The sequence below is a fragment of the Hylobates moloch genome, unplaced genomic scaffold (assembly GCF_009828535.3).
Source record: "Hylobates moloch isolate HMO894 unplaced genomic scaffold, HMol_V3 SCAFFOLD_5, whole genome shotgun sequence".
NCBI lineage: Eukaryota > Metazoa > Chordata > Mammalia > Primates > Hylobatidae > Hylobates > Hylobates moloch.
In genome coordinates, this window is record NW_026652280.1 from 90,573,345 (window position 1) to 90,598,435 (window position 25,091).

General features: G+C 52.2%; 1 protein-coding gene across 1 annotated transcript in view; it reads left to right on the plus strand.

Annotated features, from left to right (window-relative positions):
- Positions 1–25,091, plus strand: part of OSBPL5 (oxysterol binding protein like 5) — an 85,889-nt gene that overhangs the window by 33,787 nt on the left and 27,011 nt on the right. The window contains exons 2-9 of the mRNA XM_032153776.1: positions 1,605–1,761; positions 4,201–4,283; positions 8,129–8,209; positions 8,448–8,549; positions 9,920–10,123; positions 10,924–11,008; positions 22,737–22,911; positions 23,229–23,421. Coding sequence (XP_032009667.1) covers positions 1,626–1,761; positions 4,201–4,283; positions 8,129–8,209; positions 8,448–8,549; positions 9,920–10,123; positions 10,924–11,008; positions 22,737–22,911; positions 23,229–23,421 — 1,059 coding nt within the window. The 5' untranslated portion in view covers positions 1,605–1,625. The remainder of the gene's footprint in view (positions 1–1,604; positions 1,762–4,200; positions 4,284–8,128; positions 8,210–8,447; positions 8,550–9,919; positions 10,124–10,923; positions 11,009–22,736; positions 22,912–23,228; positions 23,422–25,091) is intronic.

The following is a 25,091-nucleotide window of genomic DNA, read 5'->3' on the forward strand; positions in this document are numbered from 1 at the left end:
TGAGCCGATCTGAGACACTGAGTGGGCAGACACTCAGCGGCTGGGTTTTAGGATCAGTTCCACCTGGCTCAAGGACGGGCATTGCTGATTGTTAGCTCTGTGACCTGGGCCAAAACGCCAGCCTCTCTGAAGCCAGTTTCCCTGTGTGTAAGATGGCCGAGGTCATGAGCCGAGCCAGGCGCCGGGTGAGGGAGGGGCTGGCCCAGCCTGGGTGCAGCCTTGGAGCCCCTCCGCACTCTGACTTCGGGACCAGGGGCACAGAGGGGGCTCTGGGGTGGTGGACAGAAGCCCCCAAGAGCACAGACACCCTGGGCCACCCAGCCCACTCCTGGAGCCACAGCAGGAAAGGCTCTGTGTGTCTGAGGCCCCCCGCAGCAAAGCCCAGGGCCATGGGAGAAATCGAGGACTTTGTCCCGGGCTTGGCAGGATGCCACTGGCCTGTCCAGAGGCAGCAGGAAGCAGCCCCAGAAAATTGGGAAAGGAGGTAAATTGACCAGTAGTTTTTAAGGAGCTCGCCCTTGGGAAGTGGACACAAGATTAGAAGCTGGAGGGGATGCTCTGCCAACCCCTGTCAGGTCACGATTACAGGGTGAGGCCTTCCATTCCCTGAGCCATGATTTTCTCATCTGTAAAATGGGCTGAGACCCCTGTGGATTTGGTGCCGTCAACTTCAAGTGCCTGCAAAGGCGTGACTGCAATCAGTTATCCTCTGCTTGGCCCAGCACTACTAGGGGTAGGGCTGGTGGGGAGCCAGACAGAGGGGACCGCCTGTTGTCCTCTCTCCTTCCAGGGGAGGAGACAAGGAACCCGCTTCTGAACCCACAGGGGAAAGGCAGGTCTGCCAGTGGGCGGGGCTGGGAGAGTGAGGCAGGTGGGTGTCAGGGCCTGGCTGTGGGGCCTCCCTCTTTTGTGAAGCAGGAAGGAAGCTCCCACTGGGAATGCAACGTCTTGGGCTGGGCGTGGACGCAGGTATGCCTGGCTATGAGCGCCCAGAGCTCCCTCTCTTGCTGGGGTGCATGTGGGTACAACTGAAACCGTTGGGGCACCCAAGCTTCAGGTGGGCTTAACCAGAGGTGCTCCTGGGACCCTTAGGTGGATGGCAGGCCAGGCTCCCGGACTGCCCAACACCGTGCCAGCCACTCCCTGGTGCTCAGGGGCCACCTGGCCTCACCCCTGTGTGTCTTCTCCATGGAAGCTCTAGACCCCTCCCCACCACAGAGTGCCGTCACGTGGGAGGGAAATGCGGGAGGGAAAACCTGTGTCTCCAAGTGGGTCTGCTTGGCTGCAGCCAGAGTCTCACAGAACCTGGGGCGGGGGTTCTGAGAAGGACGTCTTCCGAGGGTGGTGACGAGCCTTTCTGACCAGGGCTCTGTCCAGCCCTCCTGCCAGGCGTGGAAAGGGCTGTCACCGGCCAAAGCCATTCGCCTGAGCTGGGCTGTCCTGGCCAACCACCCACCACCAGGCTCCCAGGGCCCAGGCCCTCCCCACCCTGCCTCAGAAGTTCCCTGAGAGGGGGATTTCTCAGCCAGGGGCACCCCACCACGTGTCTCTGAAGCCCCTTCCCGGGCGGTGACCTCCTGCTGCCCCTCCTTCCGTCCTTCCAGAAGCCCCCGAGCGCCCACAGCATGAAGGAGGAGGCCTTCCTTCGGCGCCGCTTCTCCCTGTGTCCGCCTTCCTCCACCCCTCAGAAAGTCGACCCCCGGAAGCTCACCCGGAACCTGCTCCTCGGCGGAGACAATGAGCTCTACCCATTCAGCCCAGGTAAGTGCCAGCCGTGGGCAGGGCAACCTGGCCCTCAGCTTGGGCCCGGTGGGGTGACCCCAGGCAGCCCTACCCCTCCGTGCCCCTTGAGGTCCACAGCTTCCATGCTGGGGGCTGTGCGGGTTTCATGATCAAACGGTTTGTAGCTTGGTAGAGCACCAGGTAATACAGCTTCTTGGCTTGACCTGCGGGGCCAGGTGAAGCCCATCTGGTTGAGGAGGGGGCTCCCACAGCCCAGGCTTTGGGAGTTATGTAGTGCAGTCATCCCAAAACAGGCTCCAGGGACAGGTGGCCTGAGCCCCAGTCCTGGCAGGGTAACCCCAGGCCAGCTACTTGACCTCTCTAGGCCTCAGTGGACTGATCTGTAAAATGGGACAATATTGGTACCTATTCCCAGCTACACATTGGTCCTGGGCCTCTGGGAGAGAACAGTTGGAACTAGGCCTGCCTTCATGCAATTGTGGATAAAGCACCCAGCACACAGACTCAGAACCTCTGCCCGCCAATGCTGCCACGCTCCAGGATCCTCCCTGGCACCTAACTCTTCACAACCCCTGCCCCAGCCAAGGCTGAGCTGTGACTGCTGTCCCCCAGAAAACCCAGCCCTTCCTCCCCTGTTCCCCTGAGAGTAGGAGGTAGGGGCAGGCACCTGCCTGGGAGGCCTTTCCCCAGCTCTGCACCCCGTCCTCCCGCTGCCTGCTTTGGGGCTGAGGAAGTGGGACCCCCAGCCCTGCCTGGCCATGATCATCTGTCCTGCACTGGGGGAAATGGGAGAGCATTGGGCGAACCCACCACCTAGGCTCGAGGGGCCTGTGGATGGTCACAGCCAAAGTCCCATCCAATAGATGGAAAAACAGAGTCCCAGTGTAGAGGTGGCCTTGCTGAAGGTCCTATGGCAGGCAGGGGCACTCGACACCCGGCAAGGTAAATCCCACACCTTGTATTATCTGCTGTCACATTCACCCTGGCCGGAGCCTTAGAAGCACTTGCAGAGTCAGGGGTGGGGAGGGGAAGGGCCAGGTCTCAGCTGCTGGTCAGTTTCAGAGGGACTCGGACCGCCGAGCAACTGGCCCAGGCGGTGCAGAACACAGGCTGGGAAGGGCCTCTTCTGAGGAACGGAGGCGGCAGGTCCCGGGCAGGGGAGTGGGGTGGGTGTGGACAGGACAGGCTGCGAGGAGAAGGACCAGTGCTGACCTCCCCCTGCCCAGGGCACCTGCTCCCTATCCCTTTGAGTGGTCCGAGGGCCCCAGCCTTTGAGTCCTCCCGGCCAGGAGGCAGCATCCACATGGGAAGTAGTTTGCTGGCGGCCACAGGCCAAGCCCCTAGAACCACATGAGAAAGCGCCAGAGGAAAGAGCGCTCGTGCTGGCCCCCCATCAGCACTCCGGATCAGGGGCGCAGCACTCTGCAGATGGGGAAATAGAGGCTCACGGGTGGGGGAGCAGCCACCGCCAGCCAGGGGCAGCGATGTTCTGTGACTGTGAGTGGCCACGGCCCAGGACCTTTGGACAGAACCACTTCCTCAGGTCACTGTCCTGGCTTTTCCGTTCTTCATCCCCATCCAGTCCCTGCCCAGGGCTGTCAGGGAAGGACGGCTGTAGACCCCAGGCCTTACAGCTGGTCTGTGGCGTCTGTCCACGCACCCAGCCTGCTGCTGGCCTGTTGCCTGTGGCCTTGGCAGGATGGTGCTCACTCCAGCCCCCAGCCCCTCCGAGTCTCAGTGCCAGGGACCGGGGCATTCAACTCTCGCCCACCAGCCAAAGGAAGCAGTGGGAGTGGCCCTGCTGGGCAGGCCTCAGGCCTCCCCTGCAGCCATCCCCTCCTTCCTCCTGTCCAGAAATCGTACCTTGGGAAACTGGCACCAAAGCAAACAGAGCCGGGGAAGGGGAGGTCATTTCCCCCAGGAGCAAACGCAGACACCTCAGGTCTCCCTCCCTCGCCTCTCCCTCCTTACCCAGCCTGCCAGGGTGGGATGGCGGACAGGACTGACCACCTCCCGGCACGAGCCCAGCACGCAGGGACCGGCAGCATCCAGCCAGCGGGATGCACAGTCCAGGGGACCCAAACCTGCTGTGTGTCTCTGAGACTGGATGTCACATTCTTTGTCTGAAAACTGGGGACTCTGGCTTTAACAGACCCCAAATTGCACACCACAGCAGGCCCAGGATGCCGGTTCCTACCAGCTCCTGTCCCAGCTTCCTCCCTGTGGGTCCTGGAGGCCCTGCCAGATCTCCAGGCGCACTCCTCCCACAGTGACGCTTGCTGGCATTTATTACACCCCTCAGGCAGTGTCCTGTTCCTGCCACCACCTCCGGCTGACTTCCTGCCCCTCCCAGGCCACCCGCACCCACCCCTCGCCTGCCTCACACCAGGCAGCCGGCCTGAGAAGCCCGGCCCCGCCCACCATGCCTGGGTCTTCACTCCCACTGCTCTCTTGCAGGGAAGGACATGGAGCCCAACGGCCCATCACTGCCCAGGGATGAAGGGCCCCCGACCCCCAGCTCTGCCACGAAGGTGCCACCGGTAAGAGCCTGGGTAAAGGAGTATCCATGAGCCAGAGCCTGGCTCTGGGGACAGCAGGAAATGGCTGGGGGAAAGGACAGCAGGGCGTCCAGCTGAGCCTGCCGTTCCAGCCTGTTCTGGGGAAACAGCTCCCAATCCTAGACTGTGCTGCTCCGGGAGGGCTGCTGGTGGATATTTGGGCTGTTTTCACCATATAGCTGTCATGAAAAATGCTTCTGTGAACATGTGTGCACGTGTATTTGAGTATCAGTTTTCAGTTCTCTCGGGTATAAACCTAGAGTAATTGGAATTGCTAGGTCACATGGTAATTCCAGGATAACACAGAACTCTCAAAATTCTCTGTTTAACTTTTGGAGGAACTGCCAAACTCCTTTCCCAGCAGCTGCACCATCTTACATGGCCACCCACAGTGCACAAGGGCTCCAGTTCCTCACATCCTCACCAACGCTTGCTATTTTCTGATTTGTTGTTTTCTTTTTTCTTTTTTTTTTTTTTTTTGAAACGGAGTCTCCCTCTGTCACCCAGGCTGGAGTGTGGTGGCACGATCTCGGCTCACTGCCAGCTCTGCCTCCTGAGTTCATGCCATTCTCCTGCCTCAGCCTCCCGAGTAGCTGGGACTACAGGTGCCCACCACTACGCCCGGCTAATTTTCTGTATTTTTTAGTAGAAACGGGGTTTCACCATGTTAGCCAGGATGGTCTCGATCTCCTGACCTCATGATCCACCCGCCTCGGCCTCCCAAAGTGCTGGGATTGCAGGTGTGATTTGTTCTTTTTTGCATTATTTTTATAGCTATCCTTGTGGGTATGAAGTAGCATCTCACTGTGGCTTCGGTTTGCATCTCTAATGACTGATAACACTGAACATCTTCATGTACCCGTTGGCCATTTGTATGTCCTGTTCGGAGAAATGTCTATTCCAGTTATTTGTCCATTTTTGGAATGGGTTGTTTGCCTTTTTGTTGCTGAGCTGCAAGAGTTCTTTATGCATTTTGGATACTAGGTCCTTATCCGATACATGATTTGCGACTACTTCCTCCCATTCCGTAGGTTGTTCTAAATTATATTTTTAAGGAATTTTCATAGGTTGCAAAGTTCTGGTCAGCCTGAAGTTCACAGTTCTGAGCAGCACTTCTCATCTCTCAGATGCCTCCTTGTGGCACTGTGCGCTGATGCACAGTAGCACTGAGGAGTGAGCAGAGGACCTAGTGTGCCTGGACGGGGTACCCACCTGGCCTGCAGGAGGGAGGAGTGGGCAGGCACTCTCTGCAGTGCTGGGGCTGCAGGGGCTGCAGTGACCAGACCCAAGGGTCCTGCCCAGTTGGAGAGCAGGGGTTGCAAGTGCTCCATCCCATGCTCCCCAGTCTTGCCTCTCTCTTCCCCTGTTGCCTCAAATACGCACAGCTCCATTCAGCTGCATCTAGTGGGAAGCTGGGCAGAGGGGAATTGGCAGCAGGTTCATGCGTCCATCCATCCATCCATCCATTCGAGATGCTTGCTAAGCCCCCAGCTGCCGGTGTGAATGGGCAGTAGGATAGAACCCTCCCCTGGTGGGAGCCATAGACAATCATCAGTTCACCACAGAAACGGCTCTGTGGCTGTATTGCAAAAGTCCTGGGCGGGCCAAGGGTGGTGTGTGTCACCAGGACCTGTGCCAGCAGGGACATGAGCTGTCCTGCTTCTGGGGAAGCAGCTCAGGGAGCCTGAGAAAGAAAGGAGCAGGGGCTACCCAGCCACAGGGAAAAGCATTCCAGGCTGGGAACAGCATGTGCCAAGGTAACTAAGGGTATTGTGAACAAGACCCTGGCTCAGGGGACTCCCAAGAGGGCAACTTAGGACACCTCTGCCAGCCTGGGTCCCTGGAGGCCTGTCAACTGGCCGGGGTCCGGCACATGCCTCGTCACTCAGATCTGCCTCCTCCTTATCACTTATCATCAGCCCAAAGACTGCTTCCAAGTCAGAGCCCCCCAGGCACCCCGTCTTGTGCCCTTTTCTCCTTGTGATCCTGAATGCTCTTACTTGGCTAAGAAAGTACCACACTGGAGCGACACTGCCTGGGTTCAGTCCCAGCTCGGCTCCTTATTAGCTGTGTGACCTTGGGCAGGTTTCTGAACCTCTCTGTGCATAGGCTCTTCCTCTGCACAATGCTGATAATAACAACGATGATCTGAGCTGTGGGATCTAATGTGCTTACATCCATGCACAGAACTGCAGAACCGCAGCACTCACCTGACCCCTGGCTCCTCCCGCCTCTGCGTGCTGGTGGCTGGTCTGTCTCTCCCTGAAAGAGCAGGACACTGGCATCTTTACTTTCTAACCTCAGTGCCTAAGGCCAAGCCTGGTGCCCAGTGCTGTCAGGACCGCCAGTCGGTGGAACGGTTCCATGCCCTGCCCCTTACTAGCTCTTCACCTCTCTGTGCCTTGATTTCCCAGGCACAGAAATAAAATAGGGACAATAACTGGCCCCACCTCATGCATGGCTGGAGAATGACGGGGATGAATACAGGCAGCACCCGAACAGGACCTGGTGCCCCAGCAGACAAAGCTTTAGCTCTGTACTTAGCACCATCATGATTGGGGTGGGGGCAGTCCCCGGCGCCCAGGGCTTCTAGCCAGGAGGAGGCCTGAGGGAGGATTTCCTCGCCCTGGAGGCTCCGCTGGAAAGCACCCACACACGCCCAGCCAGAGCAGGGCAGGGCGGGCACGCTTTCTCTGGAAAAGGCCAGACGGCATTTAGACCCCGCCACGGCGCAGGCTCTGTTCCAGGTACTCAGCGCAGCTATCCAAGCGCGAGAACAGCTACAGACAACGCCTGCCGGATCGCCTGGCCGTGCGCCAAGAAAACCTTATTTATGGACTCCTCATTTGAATTTCATATAATTTTCACATCTCACAAATTATTCTTGTGATTTTTTTTCAACTGATTAAAACTGTGGAAGCTTTTCTTAGCTTGCAGACCACGCGGAAGGAGGCAGCAGGCAGGATTCAGGTCATAGCTTGCTGTCCCCAGCCTGCAGGCTTTAGACCTGGTTCTGTGTCCCAACTCGCCCCCTACCCTGCCTCAGGTTCCCCATCTGTAGAAAAACCATGGCCCCCTTCTGCCTCCAAGATACTGGGACTGCCGCCTTGGGCCCGTGCAGTCAGCCACGTGCTGGGCTCAGGTTCAGGCCTGGACAGTGACCTCTGCCCACGGCTCCCAGGGGATGGGGTGGGTACCCCCACTGCACACCCCCCACCAGTACATTGGCCCTGCCCAGAGCTGGGAACACGCAATGGCCAAGGAGCAGCCATGCTGGGTACCGTGTGGGGAAGACAAGGCAGGGAAGCTGTTCTTTTGGGTGGATGCAGGGCTGGTCCCCAGAGACCCAGGCTGAGTGCTTGTTGCCACCATCTTGTGGCCGCCATCGAGCTCCTCTTCTGCGAACTCCACCCTCTGGCACCCTGACTGCCTTCCTCAGCAGCCTCCCAGTGTCCCCTCAAAGACGGCTGTCCCTCAGGGCTCAGTCAGACCCGTGAGAAGTCAGCCCTGAACCCTGATGTCCTCACATTTCCCTCCTTCCCGACCGCCCTGCCCCATCCCAGCATATGCCCGGGGGGAGGATGGGTCCCCTCCTGTCACTGGCGTGTGCCCAGTGGAGGGGCTCTCGTCAGCCATCCTTTTTCTTCCATCTCCCCATGGCAGCCCTGGAAGTGCTGGTGGGGGGGATGGAGGGTGCCAGGTGGGAAACGAGTGGAGCACCCTTCTCTGACCTCTGCCCCTCATATCCTTGGCATCAGGCCAACCTGGGCTCCTAGCCCTGGGCCGGCCCCTGTGCCCTGTCCCCCATACCCACCTCTCTCTTGTAGGCAGAGTACAGGCTGTGCAACGGATCAGACAAGGAATGTGTGTCCCCCACCGCCAGGGTGACCAAGAAGGAGACTCTCAAGGTGAGCCCGGGCCTGGGGAGGGTGCAGCTGTGTCATTCAGACCAACGACCACCTGAGCCAGGGAGGTCACCCTCCCCGCCTGTCAAAAGGAGGGGGACAAACCGCACCTGGTCGCCTCCACGCCCCCTACTTCCTTTCCTGCCCCTGCCCCTGGACCCACCCCTGGGCTGGACGATGGGAGGAGCTGGGGCAGCTCAGCACCTTCTCCCATGATCCACCGCGGGTGCCCTGGGCCCAGGCGCAGAAGGAGAACTACCGGCAGGAGAAGAAGCGCGCCACACGGCAGCTGCTCAGCGCTCTGACAGACCCCAGCGTGGTCATCATGGCCGACAGCCTGAAGGTAGGTGATGCCCGGCCTCTGGCCACCCAGGACACGGGTCAGCATGCTGCTGCCATAACAAAGGGCCACAAACCAGGTGGCCTGAAACGACGGAAATTCACTTCCCTGCATCCAGCCGTATCACTGCAGCCTCTGCTCTGTCTTCATGAGGTCTTTCCTTATCCACCTGTCTCTCCCCCTTTTTATAAGGACACTGGTGGAAGGAATTAGGGCCACCTTACTCCAGTGTAGCCCCATCTTCACCTAAGTATGTCTGCAGAGACCTCATTTCCAAATAAGGTGGGGCCTGGTCAGTGGGCGGAGGGCGCTGGGGAGGGAGGCATCACTGCGGCTTCCGGGAGAGGACCCCACATCAGGGCCAGGTGTCCTGTGTTCAGGCCTCATGGAGACCGTGGCCATTCACTCGCCTCTGAGCCTCCGTTTCCCCTTTTGCACAGTGGAGGTAAAACTGCCCAACTCCAAGGCTGCTGGGCAACTCATACCAGATAAGTGTGCCCAGCCCTGGTGTCTGCAGAGCCCTGGCCCGTGTGGGCTCCTTCTACCCACATACCAAAATTATGAATCAAAAGTTAGGTGCAAAAGTGAGTATTTAGGATGAGAAAAGAAGTGACAACTACTTTCAGAATTTACAGAGCTGCTGGACTGGGCGCAGTGGCTCACGCCTGTAATCCCAACACTTTGGGAGGCCTAGGTGGGTGGATCACCTGAGGTCAGGAGTTTGAGACCAGCCTGTCCAAAATGGCCAAACTCTGTCTCTACTAAAAATACAAAAATTAGCCGGGCGTGTTGGCGGGCGCCTGTAATTCCAGCTACTCAGGCGGCTGAGGCATGAGAATCGCTTGAACCTGGGAGGCGGAGGTTGCAGTGAGCCAAGATCGAGCCACTGCACCTCCAGCCTGGGCAACAGAGACTCTGTCTCAAAAAAAAAAAAAAAGAATTTACAAAGCTGCCAGTTACAATAGTCACACCACTCATTGCTGGTTCCTCTCTGAGGTCCTTGACCTTGAACTTGACCCATGTGACCCTCACAAGTAAATCTGTCCCTGCTGCCATGTATTTCTTTGCATCCACCATAACACATGGGCTCCTTTTAAAAACTGAACAAGGACGCTGCCCTGAGTTCCACTCAGTCCTGGGGCACCGCTTGCCGCGGCTTGGCCCCTGCTCGGGCACACGACGGACACAGGACACCACCCCAGGGAGTGGGGGCGAGGAAGGGGTGAGTTCCGAACTGTTGTGGGGGAGTGAGGGAGGAGAAGGCCCCTCGGCAGCCCACCCTGGTCTGTGCCTGGCTCCCTGCCAAGCCATCAAGATGCCCCAGGGGTGGTGGCCCCGGAGGGCGGGCATTGACGCCAGCACCCTCCCTGCAGATCCGCGGCACCCTGAAGAGCTGGACCAAGCTGTGGTGCGTGCTGAAGCCAGGGGTGCTGCTCATCTACAAGACGCCCAAGGTGGGCCAGTGGGTGGGCACGGTGCTGCTACACTGCTGCGAGCTCATCGAGCGGCCCTCCAAGAAGGATGGCTTCTGCTTCAAGCTCTTCCACCCACTGGATCAGTCCGTCTGGGCCGTGAAGGTGCTGCAGAGGGGCAAGGTTGAAGACAGAGGCCCCATAGGGCCAAGGGGCTCATTCCTAGGGCCCTGGTGGAGGGTGGAGCCAGCCAGCTGAATGGGGTCTTGGGCAGGTCTCTCACCTTCTCTGAGCCCCACATGCGGCCAGGGGATCAGATATGGTCACTAGTCCTCCATGTGAAGCACACAGTAGGCTGCAAGGAGGTGGCAGGGTGGCACCAAGGTCACCCCAGCCCCTCACCCAGCTGCTGTCCAGGAGGGACAACAGTGGCTGCTCCCCAGGGGTGGCTGAGGAACAGCGCCCAGCCCTCACCCCTCCTAACCCGGGGCTGCCATATCAGGTCTAACAGGTGGGAAACCAGATAAACCCTGAACACCTGGTTACATTTGGATTTCAGAGAAACATCAGGGTTCTTTCAGGTTTCTTTCATACAAGTATGACCCCAGTCGTGCATGGGAAATATTTACACCAAAAAGCTACTCATGGTTTCTCTGGGATTCGAACATCACTGGGCATCCTGGATGTGGTTTTGCTGATTCTGGACACCCCAAGTCGGGAGGCTCAGAGCTGGAAAGCTGAGGGCAGAGCTGCTGGCTAAGAAAGGGGACAGAGCTCCCCCACCTACCCGCCTCTCCGCAGCCAAGTGTCTACCTGGCCAGGTGTCTGGCCCCACCTGGTGGCCCTGTGGCCCTGGGGGTGTCCAGGTGGTCCCGGGTGTGGGTCCGCATGGTTCTGCCTGACGTGTCTGTTGCAGTTGGCCCTGGATGTTGCCTTGGGTGACACCCAGATCTCTCTCTCTCCAGGGCCCCAAAGGTGAGAGCGTGGGCTCCATCACACAGCCCCTGCCCAGCAGCTACCTGATCTTCAGGGCCGCCTCCGAGTCAGATGGTGAGTCCCTGCCAGCTTGCACATCTCCCCAGTGCCCCCACCTGAAGTGGGCCCCCTTTTGAGGTTGTAGCCCAGGTACAGGTGGCCCCAGTTCAGTCCCTTCTACTGCCTGGGGACAGCCTGAAGTCTGGCCAGGATGAGCCCGGCTTGGAGTCAGGCCTGCACTCACTAGCCATGCCTAGCCTCAGTTTCCCCATGAGTAAAATGTGACATTAAAATACCACCTGTCAAAGGCCAGGCGTGGTGGCTCACACCTGTAATCCCAGCACTTTGGGAAGCCAAGGCGGAGAGATTACTTGAGGTCAGGAGTTCAGGACCAGCCTGGCCAACATGGTGAAACCCCGACTCTGCTAAAAAATACAAAAATTAGCCAGGCGTGGTGGCAGGTGCCTGTAATCCCAGCTACTCAGGAGACTGAGATGGGAGGATTGCTTGAACCCCGGAGGTGGAAGTTGCAGCGATCCAAGATCATGCCATTGCACTCCAGCCTGGGTGACAGGAGCAAAAGTCCATCTTAAAAAAAAAAAACCACCGTCACCCCAAGGTTATGAGAACCCAGTGACCTTATAAAAGCACCCATATAACAATTACTGAGCTCCAACCACATGCCAGTGTGAACCACAAACATCTGAGGCAGGTCTCAGTTAATTTAGAAAGTTTATTTTACCAGGCTGGGTGCAGTGGCTCACACCTGTAATCCCAGCACTTTGGGAGGCTGAGGCAGGTGGATCACCTGAGGTCAGTAGTTTGACCAGCCTGATCAACATGGTGAAACCCTGTCTCTACTAAAAATACAAAATTAGCTGGGCATGGTAGTAGGTGCCCGTGATCCCAACTATTCGGGAGGCTGAGGCAGGAGACTCGCTTGAACCCAGGAGGCAGAGGTTGCAGTGAGCCAAGATCACACCACTGCACTCCAGCCTGGGCGACAGAGGGAGACTCCATCTCAAAAAAAAAAAAAAAAAATAGTTTATTTTGCCAAGGTTGAGGCTGCGTCTGTGTCACAGCCTCAGGAGGTTCTGATGACATGTGCCCAAGGTGATCAGAGCACAGTTTGATTTTATACATTTTAGGGAGACACGAGACATCAATCAACACATGCAAGATGAACATTGGTTCGGTCTGGAAAGGCGAGACAATCGAAGAGCCGGGAGGGGGCTTCCAGGCCATAGGTAGATCAGAGACAAATGGTTGCATTCCTTTGAGTTTCTGCTGAGCCTCTCCAAAGGAGGCAATCAGATATGCATTTATCTGAGTGAGCAGAGGGGTGACTTTGAATAGAATGGGGGGGCAGGTTGGCCCTTAGCAGTGCCCAGCTTGACTTTTCTGTTTAGCTTCGTGATTTTGGGAGCCCAAGATATTTTCCTTTCACATTTCTCCCCTTTTTAAAAATCTTTTGGAGAAAGCATTTTAGAAGAAAATGAGTCTCTGGTCTCAGGTTCCACCTGATCTCTCATGGCTAGGATGGTTTATTCCTACACAGGTAGGTCCCAAGCTATTAGGAAAGCTCATTTTTAGAAGGTTGTGAAGTCTCATGTCCTATGAAGAGAAAATAGTGGGAGGAAGGGAGAAAAACAACAACAAACAAAAGAACAAGCCTGGGAAATTGGTATAGGCCACATTACTCTGAAGTCCATACATCAGTAGGCAGGTATGAAAGTGGCTTATGTATGTAAGTAGGTTGCTGTTATTTTCTTCTGAAGTTTAAGTTGTCGAGCTTCAGTTTGCAGGGCTTTAAGAAAGCACAGCTTAGTCTTCAGTGACACCAAATTACGAAAAATGGGAAAAAATGAAGGAAAAAAATTGAAAACATTATTTTGAAGACTTGTAGCCAACAAAAATTAGAATTTCATCCAAAGTGTAGAAAATAACAAAAATTGAAAAACATTAGGGAAGACTAGAATCTAACAACAGCTGTACTATAGTTTTTGAAACATAATTTTTTCTCTCCAGTTTCCCATTTTAACTAAGGATGAATCATGGTAGGACTGGTTTGCTTTATTATACTTGGACTAATTATTTACATACAGTGCAGCAAGAGTAATTATTTTTTACATAGGCTTTTAAATTGTCTTTGATGGAACTTTGTTCCATAGAAGGAATCTCAGATAAGACTTTTTCAAAGCTGAGCCCAGTCATGGATTTGTACCATTAAATGCCTATAAGTTGGGTGAATTATTATGTTCTTGAGGTTCCAAGATAAATTTGGAGCTCCTGGAACTGTCAGAAAGTGACATTCTTTACTTACCACAGGTCAGGAACCCTGTACAGGGACTGTGTAGATGAGGTATGAGGCCAGTTTTTCCAAGGGGCTTTCATTGGCTCCATAAGTCAAGCTTGAGTCCTTAAAGGAAAGCACATCATTCCAGGCAAAGCCTTGGTAAAATAACCAATTTCTCCAATTGTGTCCTGTTACAAATGAAAACAGATTCTTACTGCACTTATGCAAATAACTGTATTGTCATAAATTACGAATACTCACAGATAGTTTTCAAATTCTGTGAAAATTGGCCGGGCGCGGTGGCTCACGCTTGTAATCCCAGCACTTTGGGAGGCCGAGGCGGGCGGATCACGAGGTCAGGAGATCGAGACCACGGTGAAACCCCATCTCTACTAAAAATACAAAAAATTAGCCGGGCGTGGTGGCGGGCGCCTGTAGTCCCAGCTACTCGGAGAGGCTGAGGCAGGAGAATGGCGTGAACCCGGGAGGCGGAGCTTGCAGTGAGCCGAGATTGCGCCACTGCACTCCAGCCTGGGTGACAGAGCGAGACTCCGTCTCAAAAAAAAAAAAAATTCTGTGAAAATTAGGTAGAGAGAAACAAATATGCTCCAAATTTTGTTCATAGGAGTATACTTTACTCAATTGTTAAAAGCTGTAAATAGCTTAAAGTTTTCTTGACTCTGAAAAACACAAAGGATCCGCCATGTTTTAAGCAAAAAGTCAAAAAGATTACTTCACACTTCTTTTTTTTTTTTTTTTTTTTTGTTGTGATGGAGTCTCACTCTGTTGCCGAGGCTGGAGTGCAGTGGTGCCATCTCGGCTCACTGCAACCTCCACCTCCCGGGTTCAAGCAATTCTCCTGCCTCAGCCTCCTGAGTAGCTGGGATTACAGGCATCCGCCACCATGCCCAACTAATTTTTGTACTTTTAGTAGAGATGGGGTTTTACCATGTTGGCCAGGCTGGTCTTGAACTACTGACCTCAAGTGATCCGCCCACCTCAGCCTCCCAAAGTGCTGGGATTACAGGCATGAGCCACCACACCTGGTGATTACTTCACACTTCTATTAGTTTAGTCCATGCAGTTAATTCCTGTTCTGCTTGATATTTATCAAACATTTCAGCTCTCCATGAGCCCTGAAAGTTTTTCCTCTATTCTGATGTCACAGTCTCTAAAGTTATCAGAAACCAGCATTCAAGACCACCTGTTAGAGTTTCATAGCTGATTATAAAACCACCTTCTAAAGAGGACCAAAACAAGACAACAATTGTCTGTGGATGACAAAACGTTTTAGGGCAGCCATAGTCAAAGACACAATTGGCAAGGAAATTTGTTACCTCTGCGGCACAAAATAATTTAACAACAATTATAATTATTACTGATAATGTACATTAGGTCATATCAGAATTATAGGAGTTTCCCATAATTTTGCAACACATACCAATAACATATTTATACAAATACAGCCCAAAGAAAACCAAACACCATTTTATATTTGACACTGCTTCCTGTATAATTTTTATACCAAATAAGCCAAATATGTCATTTTTGGACTTTAGGGAACCTATTAATAATATCTTAAAGGATTAGGTTAGAAAAAGACATAATTTATGATTTGATTTTGGAAAGTTTGTCAAATAATAAAGGTTTAAAACACTTGATATTACAAGTCATTGTAAAATAACTCATTCATTTGAACAAAGTGAAACTCAAGGATTTAAAAAAAAGGCAAAAACCTTCATTCTTTGAGACAGGAGACTTAGTTTTCCAAACAATAAGCCCTAATAACATCATGAAGCCAATTAAATTGTTTCCAAAATTACAATCTATAAAATTTTCATCTTGATCATAAGATATAACTTCCATAAGCCTTTATAACCTTTATTAAGGAGTCAGTTATTGTTTCAAGAAAACCTTGTTAATCTGACACAGGAGCCCATATGCTAGTCTTGCATCAGTGTGCCTTTGACATTAATGATTAATTTATAGAGAAACTGAACTTACTTTCTCTCTCAAAGTCAGCCCTTACAATCTCACATGTCTGTCTCTTCTGGGATAGTCTCTGGGCCTTGAGGAGTTGAACAGATTTGATTTCTGTGTCTCAGGAATGTGGTTTATTTTGATTGCCATCTTCTACTGGGTCTGAAGATGAAGCTTTAATTGCTGTCAAAGTTTAAAATTTAGCAGCACTTGGTGTTCTTTTTAGACCCATGAGTCAAATCCCTGTAACTCAATGTCGCAAGGACTTTAAAAGCACATACAAGAAGATATAAGGATGTAATAACCTTGATTAAAAAAAAATTTAATATCAGTTTTTGCTAAGCAAATCAAACTTCATAATAATGGCATAGGAATTATTTCGATAAAACATAAAATATTAGACCACTTACCAAAAGGCAAAAGAAAATACCTTCTGCAGTGTATAGAATATTATGTTAGAAGAAAACATTTTCTTTAAGAAAACATTGTTAGCATCAGGCCACACACACAAAAAGAAACAGAACCTAAGGAGGACAACAAAACTTATATGAGCTGAAAATGAGTTGAAGGGAAGTGTTACTATATTTTCCTTTTAAAGGGAAGAGAAAACTGAAACTGGCAAGACGCAATGAAAGTTGAACTTTGGGTTAAAATTAAAACATTAAAATCTCTTATAATTGGTTAAGAGTAAATCAACTCCTTAAGAAAATGTTGGCCGAGTGCGGTGGCTCACACCTGTAATCCCAGCACTTTGGGAGGCCAAGGCGGGAGAATCACGAGGTCAGGAGATCAAGACCATCCTGGCTAACACAGTGAAACCCTGTCTCTACTAAAAATACAAAAAAAAGTTAGCCGGGTGCGGTGGTGGGCACCTGTATTCCCAGCTACTTGGGAGGCTGGGGCAGGAGAATGGTGTGAACCCAGGAGGCAGAGCTTGTGGTGAGCCGAGATCACGCCACTGCACTCCAGCCTGGGCAACAGATTGAGACTCTGTCTAAAAAAAAAAAAAGAGAGAGAGAAAAATAAAATGTCATTGTTCTAACCAATTATTTAGTCTATAACTGTTATTTTACATCAAACTCAATCTCTAGAAAGACCATGATAATTTCCCTTTAGTCATAGACAACTTGATCATATAAAAGGTTTTGTTTTTTTAATAGATCCTCTTATTGTGACTTCCATAGACCATTCATGACATGCTTGGACTTTCTGGTTTGTCCTGAACATCCCTCTTTCTGAAACAACCAGTCATTTTACTCTAGGACTAAATTTACCATACAAGATTCTTTCTCATATGAAATTATTTCTCTTTAAGCTTTCTTACCCCCCACCAAAAAAAACTTCTTTATAACTTTCTTTACATCTCTTTTACTCTTTTATTTCCTGGTTCCTTTTACCTTGTTTTATACATGACCTTTAAATAAGCTTTGAATTAGGCAAAAATTGTTCACCTTTTTTTAAAAGGACATGCTTTTTTTTAGAAAATATATTTTCCTACAAATATATTTTTATTGGAAAATATCCAAATAGTGAAATATCTTATTTAATCTAACTTTAAATTCTAAATTATGATGAGTTTGTCTACAAGTATTTGTCCTATTACATTTACCTAATTATTTTAATCATTTACCTAGATTATTTATAAAAACTGCAATTGTCATTATTGAAATTATGGAAACGCCATTGCAAAATTATAACTGAGACAGTGAAAGAGATTTGACCTAACTGATTCCATCTTGCTTCTAACCTCCAAGCTATCCTTGTTCATTCCTGGGCATAGGTCAAACTAACTTTGGGAGGAACTTAGTTTATAGTTTACCTGAAACAAAGACTGTAACAATCTTTCTCAAAATAAGCCTTACTGCCTGTGGACTAGACTGACTACCTAAAGCCACCAGATTAGAAGTTATGGTAATCTTACTAAATTTAAGATGTAGCTATTTTTATTAAACCAATATAAATTTTTTTTTTTTTTGAGACAGAGTCTTGCTCTAGTCTCCCAGGCTGGAGGGCAGTGGCACAATCTTGGCTCACTGTTACCTCTGCCTCCCAGGTCAAGCGATTCTCCTGCCTCAGCCTCACAAGTAGCTGGGTTTACAGGCACTTGCCACCACACCTGGCTAATTTTTGTATTTTTAGTAGAGATGCGGTTTCACTATGTTGGCCAGACTGGTCTTGAACTCCTGACTTCATGATCCACCCACCTCAGCCTCCCAAAGTGCTGAGATTACAGGCATTATTAAAGATTACACAAGCAAAGATCATTCTGTCTTGGGCTAGGTTTATAGTTTTGTAACTCCTATGCCAAATTTTGTCACCTTATGGTATTTGGCAGGGATAAGTATGAAATTGCTTGATTAATAAATGCAAACAAAAATATATGCTGGCAATTCTTAAGACATTTCTAATATTACTTTATCAATAATTTTAAAGCTAGCTTATTTATTAAAGATTTTACTTCAGTTACATAAACTTGAAAAAGCATTTGACTTGTCTTTTTTCCCCAACAAGTATTTGATTCAAGTGCATTTATTTTCTTAAGCCAATCAATTAGAGCCCTTTTATATATTTTCAGTAGTGAAACATTGTGTACACAACACATAAATACATAGACATATTAGGCATACCAATAGAAGTACATCTCATAGGTTTATAAAAACTTTTTTTCCTATCTTAGACTTTCAGATTCTTGATAACCTGTTTCACAACCCTAGGCAATTGGCAGCTAAATAGCCTTAAATTTGCTTATTAAGAGAAACGACTCAGGTGAAAATCAAATAGCAAAATTTGCATCATAAGATACAGAGAGAAAAAGTCTGGTGGTGCTAAAGGGAGAGTAAAGATGGATGCCAAATCAAACAAAATTATAGAAATCTATCATAGGATTGCATAAGGAGACCAAGTTTATTTAGTTGGGACTACCTGTCATTTAACTGGATCTCTGAGCTCTGGGAAGAGCCCACACTGAATCTTGGATCTCCAAAAAGGGAGAATTATTATGAGGTTAGACCACGTGATGCTTTTATAGTGCACTTAAAAATTTTTTTCAAACAAAGACATTTCTAAGTGTCTAAACCACACTCTTCCTTAAAAGCCCAAGAGTAACCTCTGTTGCAATAACTAGTCAAAAAAAAAAAAAAAAGAAAACACAAAACAGGTTACACAATACAAAAGTAAGCAGTTTAAGAGCTGAGACAAACTTGTCTGTTTACATTCTTGGGGTTTCATAAGAGAAAACAAGTTTCTCCCCCAAAGTGAGTCTGGCACCTTCTCCATTTTCTTTAAGGAACCCCAGGCTACTATAAACTATTTTAGGTCCCCCATGCGGCAGAGGGTGCAAGAGAAAAGAGAGACTGCAGAAGTAAATCAAGAAACAGAATTCAGTCAACTGAGAAGAAAAAACCCTTTTGCTCAAAAAAAGACAAGGTCCTAGGAGAAAAACAAAAACAGAAATATGAAGGTCTCTTAAATACAAACACACACATATGCACACACACACACATATGCACACACACACACACAGCTTGGATGTTAGCTTTTCATTAAGCTGACTTTTAACCATTGAGCTTCTTTGAAAAAATCTTTTTAAATCTCATTCCATATTTCAACTAGGAGAAATTTCAACGAGGACACAGAAGTACAGTCATTACTCTTTCAGTTTGGCCTGGCTAGTGAAAATGTGGCCTTGTTATGTCAATAAAGCCCCTTAGTAGTCAAGATCAAAATCTTTCCTTTTTTTTTTTCCTTTTGCTGGCCGTTTTTCTCCCCCCATCACACCACCATTGTGTATGGGGGTGGGGAGGGGAATTTAGCCACTTCAGAGGCCTTGTTCCCCATAATTTGGAACTTCCTTCGGATTTGATCAAGCCAGATAGCGGTCAATGGGAAAAAGACCAAAACAACAAAAACAGAAACAATCAACAACAAAAAAAACAGTTAAGCGAAACAAACAATCGCACAACTTACGTGATCACTGAGCACTCTAATGGAAAGGAGAAATTAAGACCAGCTGGTTGTTAATCTTAACTTTTGCCAAGACAAACCACAATTCAGTTACTTCCCTAGGGATGGGTCTCAGGCTGAAAACTGCTCTCCACCATCCTAGGAGCAGGGAAAAAAAAAAAAATTCATCTTTCCTGTTGGAAGCGAGCTCAAACTCCATAAAGGAGTTACCTGCCTTCCATCGTCATGGAAGCAGGGAAAACTTGTCTTCCTTGTATCGGAAGCAAGTAAAACTCCAAAAAAAGAAGTTGTAAAGCAAAATAAACTTTAGATCTCGACCAAATTTTGAGAGATCACTGATTCTCTGCGGCGGGGCGGGATGGGGGTGGTGGTGCGGCAGCGCGGTGGGGAGGTGCTTTCAGGCCTCAGCAAATTGTCTTAGTGGTTTGAGCCATAGAGGTAGCTCAAGCTGGTACCAAGCACCAATAGGAGACTTGTGAAAAGTCAGGGGCATCTCCACTGAGAATCCCTCAGTGGTTACCGAAATGTGAACCCCGAAAATCTGAGACAGGTCTCAATTTAGAAAGTTTATTTTGCCAAGGTTGAGGATGCCCACCCATGACACAGCCTCAGGAGGTCCTGACGACATGTCCAAGGTGATCAGAGCACAGTTTGGTTTTAGGGAGACATGAGACATTAACCAACATATGTAAGACGAACATTGGTTTGGTCTGGAAAGGCAGGACAACTTCAAGCGGGTAGGGGCTTCCAGGTCATAGGTAGATAAGAGACAAATGGTTGCATTCCTTTGAGTTTCTGATGAGCTTCTCCAAAGGAGACAATCAGATATGCACTTATCTCAGTGAGCGGAGGGATGGGAGGCAAGTTGGCCCTAAGCAGTTTCCAGCTTGCATTTTTCCCTTTAGCTTAGTGATTTGAGGGGCCCACGATTTTCCTTTCACACCAGGCACCATTGAACCAACAGGTTCTACTGTTATCATCCACGTTAGACAGATCGGGAAACTGAGGCACAGGCAAACTGCCAGCAAGAAAGTGCTAGAGCCTGGACATGAATGCGAATTTCCCTGACTCCCAAATTCATTGCACGCTGTTGCTGTTCCCCGAGTGGCCGCTCAGGCATCTGTGACTGTGACGATCCTGCACCTGGAGGGATTCCCTCTTGGCCGTTCCTCCCTCTAACCTGAGGTTGGGGCCCTACCCCCACAGCGCCCTCCAGTGGCTGCTCTGGGTAAATGCGGTTGCTCCACCTCCTCTAACCCCAGGGTGATGCCTCCCAGAGCAGTGGGGTGAGGGGCTCCCATCCCACCGGTGGTGCAGACCTAAAGCAGCCTGGCCTTGACCACAGGGCTCTAGTGCCTCTCAGGTTGGAGTCTTGGTGCCACATCACCCCTGGTGGTCAGATGCCACATCCATGCTCCCTCCTGGACCATCCTGAGTCCCCCGCTCTGTGCCAGGTCCCTTGCAGGCCCTGGGATGGACAGGGCGGCCCACAGCCTCTGTGCTCCCGGGTGAGGTGGATAACCAACCATCAGATAAGGCAGGTTGGGCTGAGGCGTGAGCTGAGCCCCTGATAGGGTGGGGGCCACCATTTGGGAGGAGGGGTGTCTGCATCCCCTGTGGGTATCAGGGTGGGCTTCCAGGAAGAGGAGGAGGAGGTCTCGGAATGAGCTTCAAAGGATGCCTAATACTCAGGATGTCTAGTCCTTTGTGGTAGCTACAAAGCACACGTGTTCAGGCCCTGGGGCCAACTCGGCAGTTGTGACCCCTCCAGCTCCCCACCACCAGCCACTGCCATCCCTCCCCCAACCCTGGTGTTCAGCCCAGGCTTGGCTGCTCTGGCACCAACCAAGCCTGCAATGGAACCAGCAGGATCCCAGATATCCCCCCAACCCAACGAGAAGGGCAGCTCTGGAGACCCAGGAGCCCCTGTCTAGGCAGGCCCCTCCCTACACTGGACCCTGGGATGCTCCACGAAGAGCAGGATTTCATGAATCTCAAAGTGAGGGAGAGAAACTCACTGTCTCCAGGAGCCCCAAAAGGCAGAGGCTCAGAGAGGCACAGAACCGCTTTCAATGCTCTTCAGCCCCATCCGCCCACCTGGCGTGACCCCAGGAGCCTTTCTTTGAATAACACTTATTAATAGCCCAGGCATAGTGGCTCACACCTGTAATCCCAGCACTTTGGGAGGCTGAGGCAGATCACTTGAGGCCTAGAGGTTGAGACCAACCTGGCCAACATGGTGAAACCCCATCTCTACTAAAAATGCAAAAAAATTACAGGCAGGCACCTGTAATCCCAGCTACTTGGGAGGCTGAGGCAGGAGAATCACTTGAACCCTGGAGCCAGAGGTTGCAGCGAGCTGAGATCACCCCACTGCACTCCAGCCTGGGTGACAGAGCGAGACTCCATCTCAAAACAACAAAAAAACAAAAACAAAAAACACACTTATTGACCCGGTGTGGTGGCTCACGCCTGTAATCCCAGCACTTTGGGAGGCCGAGGCAGGCAGATCACCTGAGGTCGGGAGTTTGAGACCAGCCTGACCAACATGAGGAAACCCTGTCTCTACTAAAAATACAGAATTAGCTGGGTGTGGTGGTGCATGCCTGTAATCCCAGCTACTCAGGAGGCTGAGGCAGGAGAATTGCTTGAACCTGGGAGGCAGAGGTTGTGGTGAGCTGAGATCGCACCATTGTGCTCTAATCTGGGCAACAAGAGCAAAACCCCATCTCAAAACAAAACAAAACAAAAAAAAAACACTTATTAATAGCGTGACCTGTCACAGGCCACCAAAAGATGCTCTTCTGAGTGTGGGGGCCGCTGTTAAAGATCACACCAGGACATTGGTGTCACTCAGGTGGACACATACCCCACAGGAGGACCCTTGGGTGATGCTGTCACCCTGCTTAGGAAGGCAGCAGGGCACAGGGCCCAGAGTGGGGCTTGGAGGCGCCCAGCTGTTGACTGGCCCCTGTTCCACCGCTGCCCACAGAGCCTCTGGGCGGCCTCAGGCCAGGGCTCCTCCCTGGTGTGCAAGCCCCTCCTCAGCCTTCCCCACCCTCCTCCCTGGACTCCAGGCCGGCAAGAGCCCCTGGCACCCTGACCAGTGCTTCCCAGTGAGGGAGGACCCTCCTGCCTGACTCCACCTGCAGAAACCTGTGGGTGGCTGTCAGGGTGGGAGGCTTGTTCCGAGTGTTCTGGGCTTGTGACCTGGAAGGGTCACTTACGCCGGCCTCTCGTCAGCAATGTGGGTGGTGGAGGTGCGTGGGGACTTGCTGTGAGCATCCTCAGGCGCCTCTGTAGGGCTACCTCTCCTGGCACACCTGTCCCCAGGCTGGGTCTGCCTGCTCGGGAAGTCCTCAATCCTCAGGGGTTCCCGATGTCTGCCCCCACACAATCTGCAGCTGGATGTGGGGGCAGGAAGGGAGGGCATGTCCCTGCTGGGGCAGGGCCAGGGTGGGTCCCTGAAGAGTCAGAGTGAGGGGGAGCCTCCTGGTGGCTCCTTGAGGGATGGGGGATATAGAGAGGTGGGGGTGGGGCCTGCTCACCCCGTGTGCCCTGCAGGTCGCTGCTGGCTGGACGCCCTGGAGCTGGCCCTGCGCTGCTCTAGCCTGCTGAGACTGGGCAGCTGCAAGCCGGGCCGAGACGGGGAGCCAGGGACCTCGCCAGACGCATCACCCTCATCGCTCTGTGGGCTGCCAGCCTCAGCCACCAGCCACCCAGACCAAGACCTGTTCCCGTGAGTGGGGCGAGGGCACAGGGGGTGGTGCTGATTCACGGGGTCTCCTTGTAGGCAAGGAAGAGGGAAGAGGACGGCCCCAGCCTCTGCTCTGGTGGGCTGCAGGGTGCAGGCAGGGACTTGTTCACTGCAGTGTGCCCTGGGAGCCTCAGTTTCTTCCTCTATAAAACAGGGCTGATCGTGTCAAATGTGGGTTGTGGAGGTGACGACAGGCAGGAACGTATGTGAAGTGCTGCGCAGAGAGGGGTGGGCGGCCCGGAGGGGTGTGCTGGGGTCTCACCTGTGACAGGGACCCACTGGCACCATCCACCTTCCAGACTGAACGGGTCTTCCCTGGAGAACGACGCGTTCTCAGACAAGTCGGAGAGAGAGAACCCTGAGGAGTCAGATACCGAGACCCAGGACCATAGCCGGAAGACAGAGAGTGGCAGCGACCAGTCAGAGACCCCTGGGGCCCCAGCACGGAGAGGGACCACCTATGTGGAGCAGGTCCAGGAGGAGCTGGGGGAGGTGAGAGCCCCCCAGCCAGGAGCCCCACGTGTCTCCCCGGACTCGGCCCCTCGTTCTGGAAGCAGAGGTAGCCATGCCTCATCCTGGGGGGAGCACGCGGGGCCCAGGAGGTGGCTTTTGTCCCCATCACTTGGCAGTGAGTCCAGGAGCTGTCTTTTAGGTAAACAGGCTCCTCCCCTCTTCCAAAGAGGGTTGGCTGGGGTGCAGATGCGGGGATGGGGCAGGGGTTTGCTGCAAACAGGCAACTCCCTCCTTGGGCTGGAATGCACTGATGGGAGAACAGGAGACTCAGGAGGGGCCCTTGACCCCATCTGGTAAGCGGCCCCGCCTCCTGGAGGAGCGCAGAGTGGGGCGTGCAGGACCTGAGTCCCATGCTCATAGGCACCTGCACACCTGGTGCTCCCCTGGGGCCCTGAGAGAGCCATGAATGAGACAGACCTGGGCTCTGGGCCCCCAGTGTATGGGCAGCAGGAAACACAGATGATAAACCCACAAACACGAGAGGAGGTGGGGGAGCGGGTGAGGGAGGCAAGCCGGGCCATGGGCTCTTTCTGAAGACGTGAGTGACGGGAGGGAGGATGGTATTCCAAGAAGAGGGACCACCAGCACATGAGCTCAAGGGAGGCAGCAGGCAGCGGGCAGCAGTGTCCCCAGAGCATGCCTGCAGATGAACAGCCAGGGCAGCTGACTCCCCGCAGCTGGAGAGAACTCACGTGGCCCTGGGCACTGTGGGGCACCTCAGGAAGGGGAGTCCAGAAGGAATCACAGGATCTAAGCTTCCGCTGGGTGACAGGTGCAGGCTGAGGAAGCCGGGCTCTGGGGTGGGGGCTGCGCTCTGGAGTGGGGGCTGTCAGGAACGGGGGGCTCTGTGATCTGGGATCTTGTCATTCTCATCCAGGAGGCGAGACAAGAGCAAGGCCGTGGCTGTCACTGAGGGCAAGGGGTAGTCCTGGTTTCAGCAGGAAAGGGGAATTCGGTCCTTGCTGTTGTTTGGACAGCATCGTGTTCATCTTGCTCTGCACGGGGAAAGAGTGGGCTCCTCCATGGTCTGTGACATCCTTGTGTTCAGTGGAACACCATGGCCTCCCTGTGGGCTGCTAGTCCCACAGAGCTCAGGCTTCCGTGCGGGGAAGGGAAGGTTAGGATGGGCCTGTGGGGAGTGGACCGAGGGCCCCAGGGGCCTCGGGCTGAGAGTATTGGGGAAGCCACTGGCGGGTTAGGCAAGGGCCTCAGGACAGGCGAGGGGCGGGGGGTGGACACTGGGCCACCTGTAGGAAAGACCCATTGTTAGGAGAAAGCTGAGGACACCCTGGACCCAGCTGTGATGGAGAAGGGAGAAGTGGGCAGACTCAGTGTATTTCAGAAGGTGGATTGGGCAGATCTCAGCCAGATGGTGATGAGCGACGCTGCTGTGAGCCAGGCAGGGCCGGCTGCTGCGGGTGCGATCCTGGGGGTCCAGGCAGAGGGCATGGAGCGGGCAGCCAAGGGGCCCGGGCACCCAACCTTCAGAGGCCGAGCACAGATAAGGCTTCACAGAGGTGAGGCAGGGAGGTGGGAGGAGCCAGGAGCCCAGGTGTCTCAGAGCCAGCTAGGCCGAGAGGTGGGGCAGGATGTGAAGCGGGGATGGCTGCTGGACCAGTGAGGGGTGGTGGGGACCTACAGCAAGACAG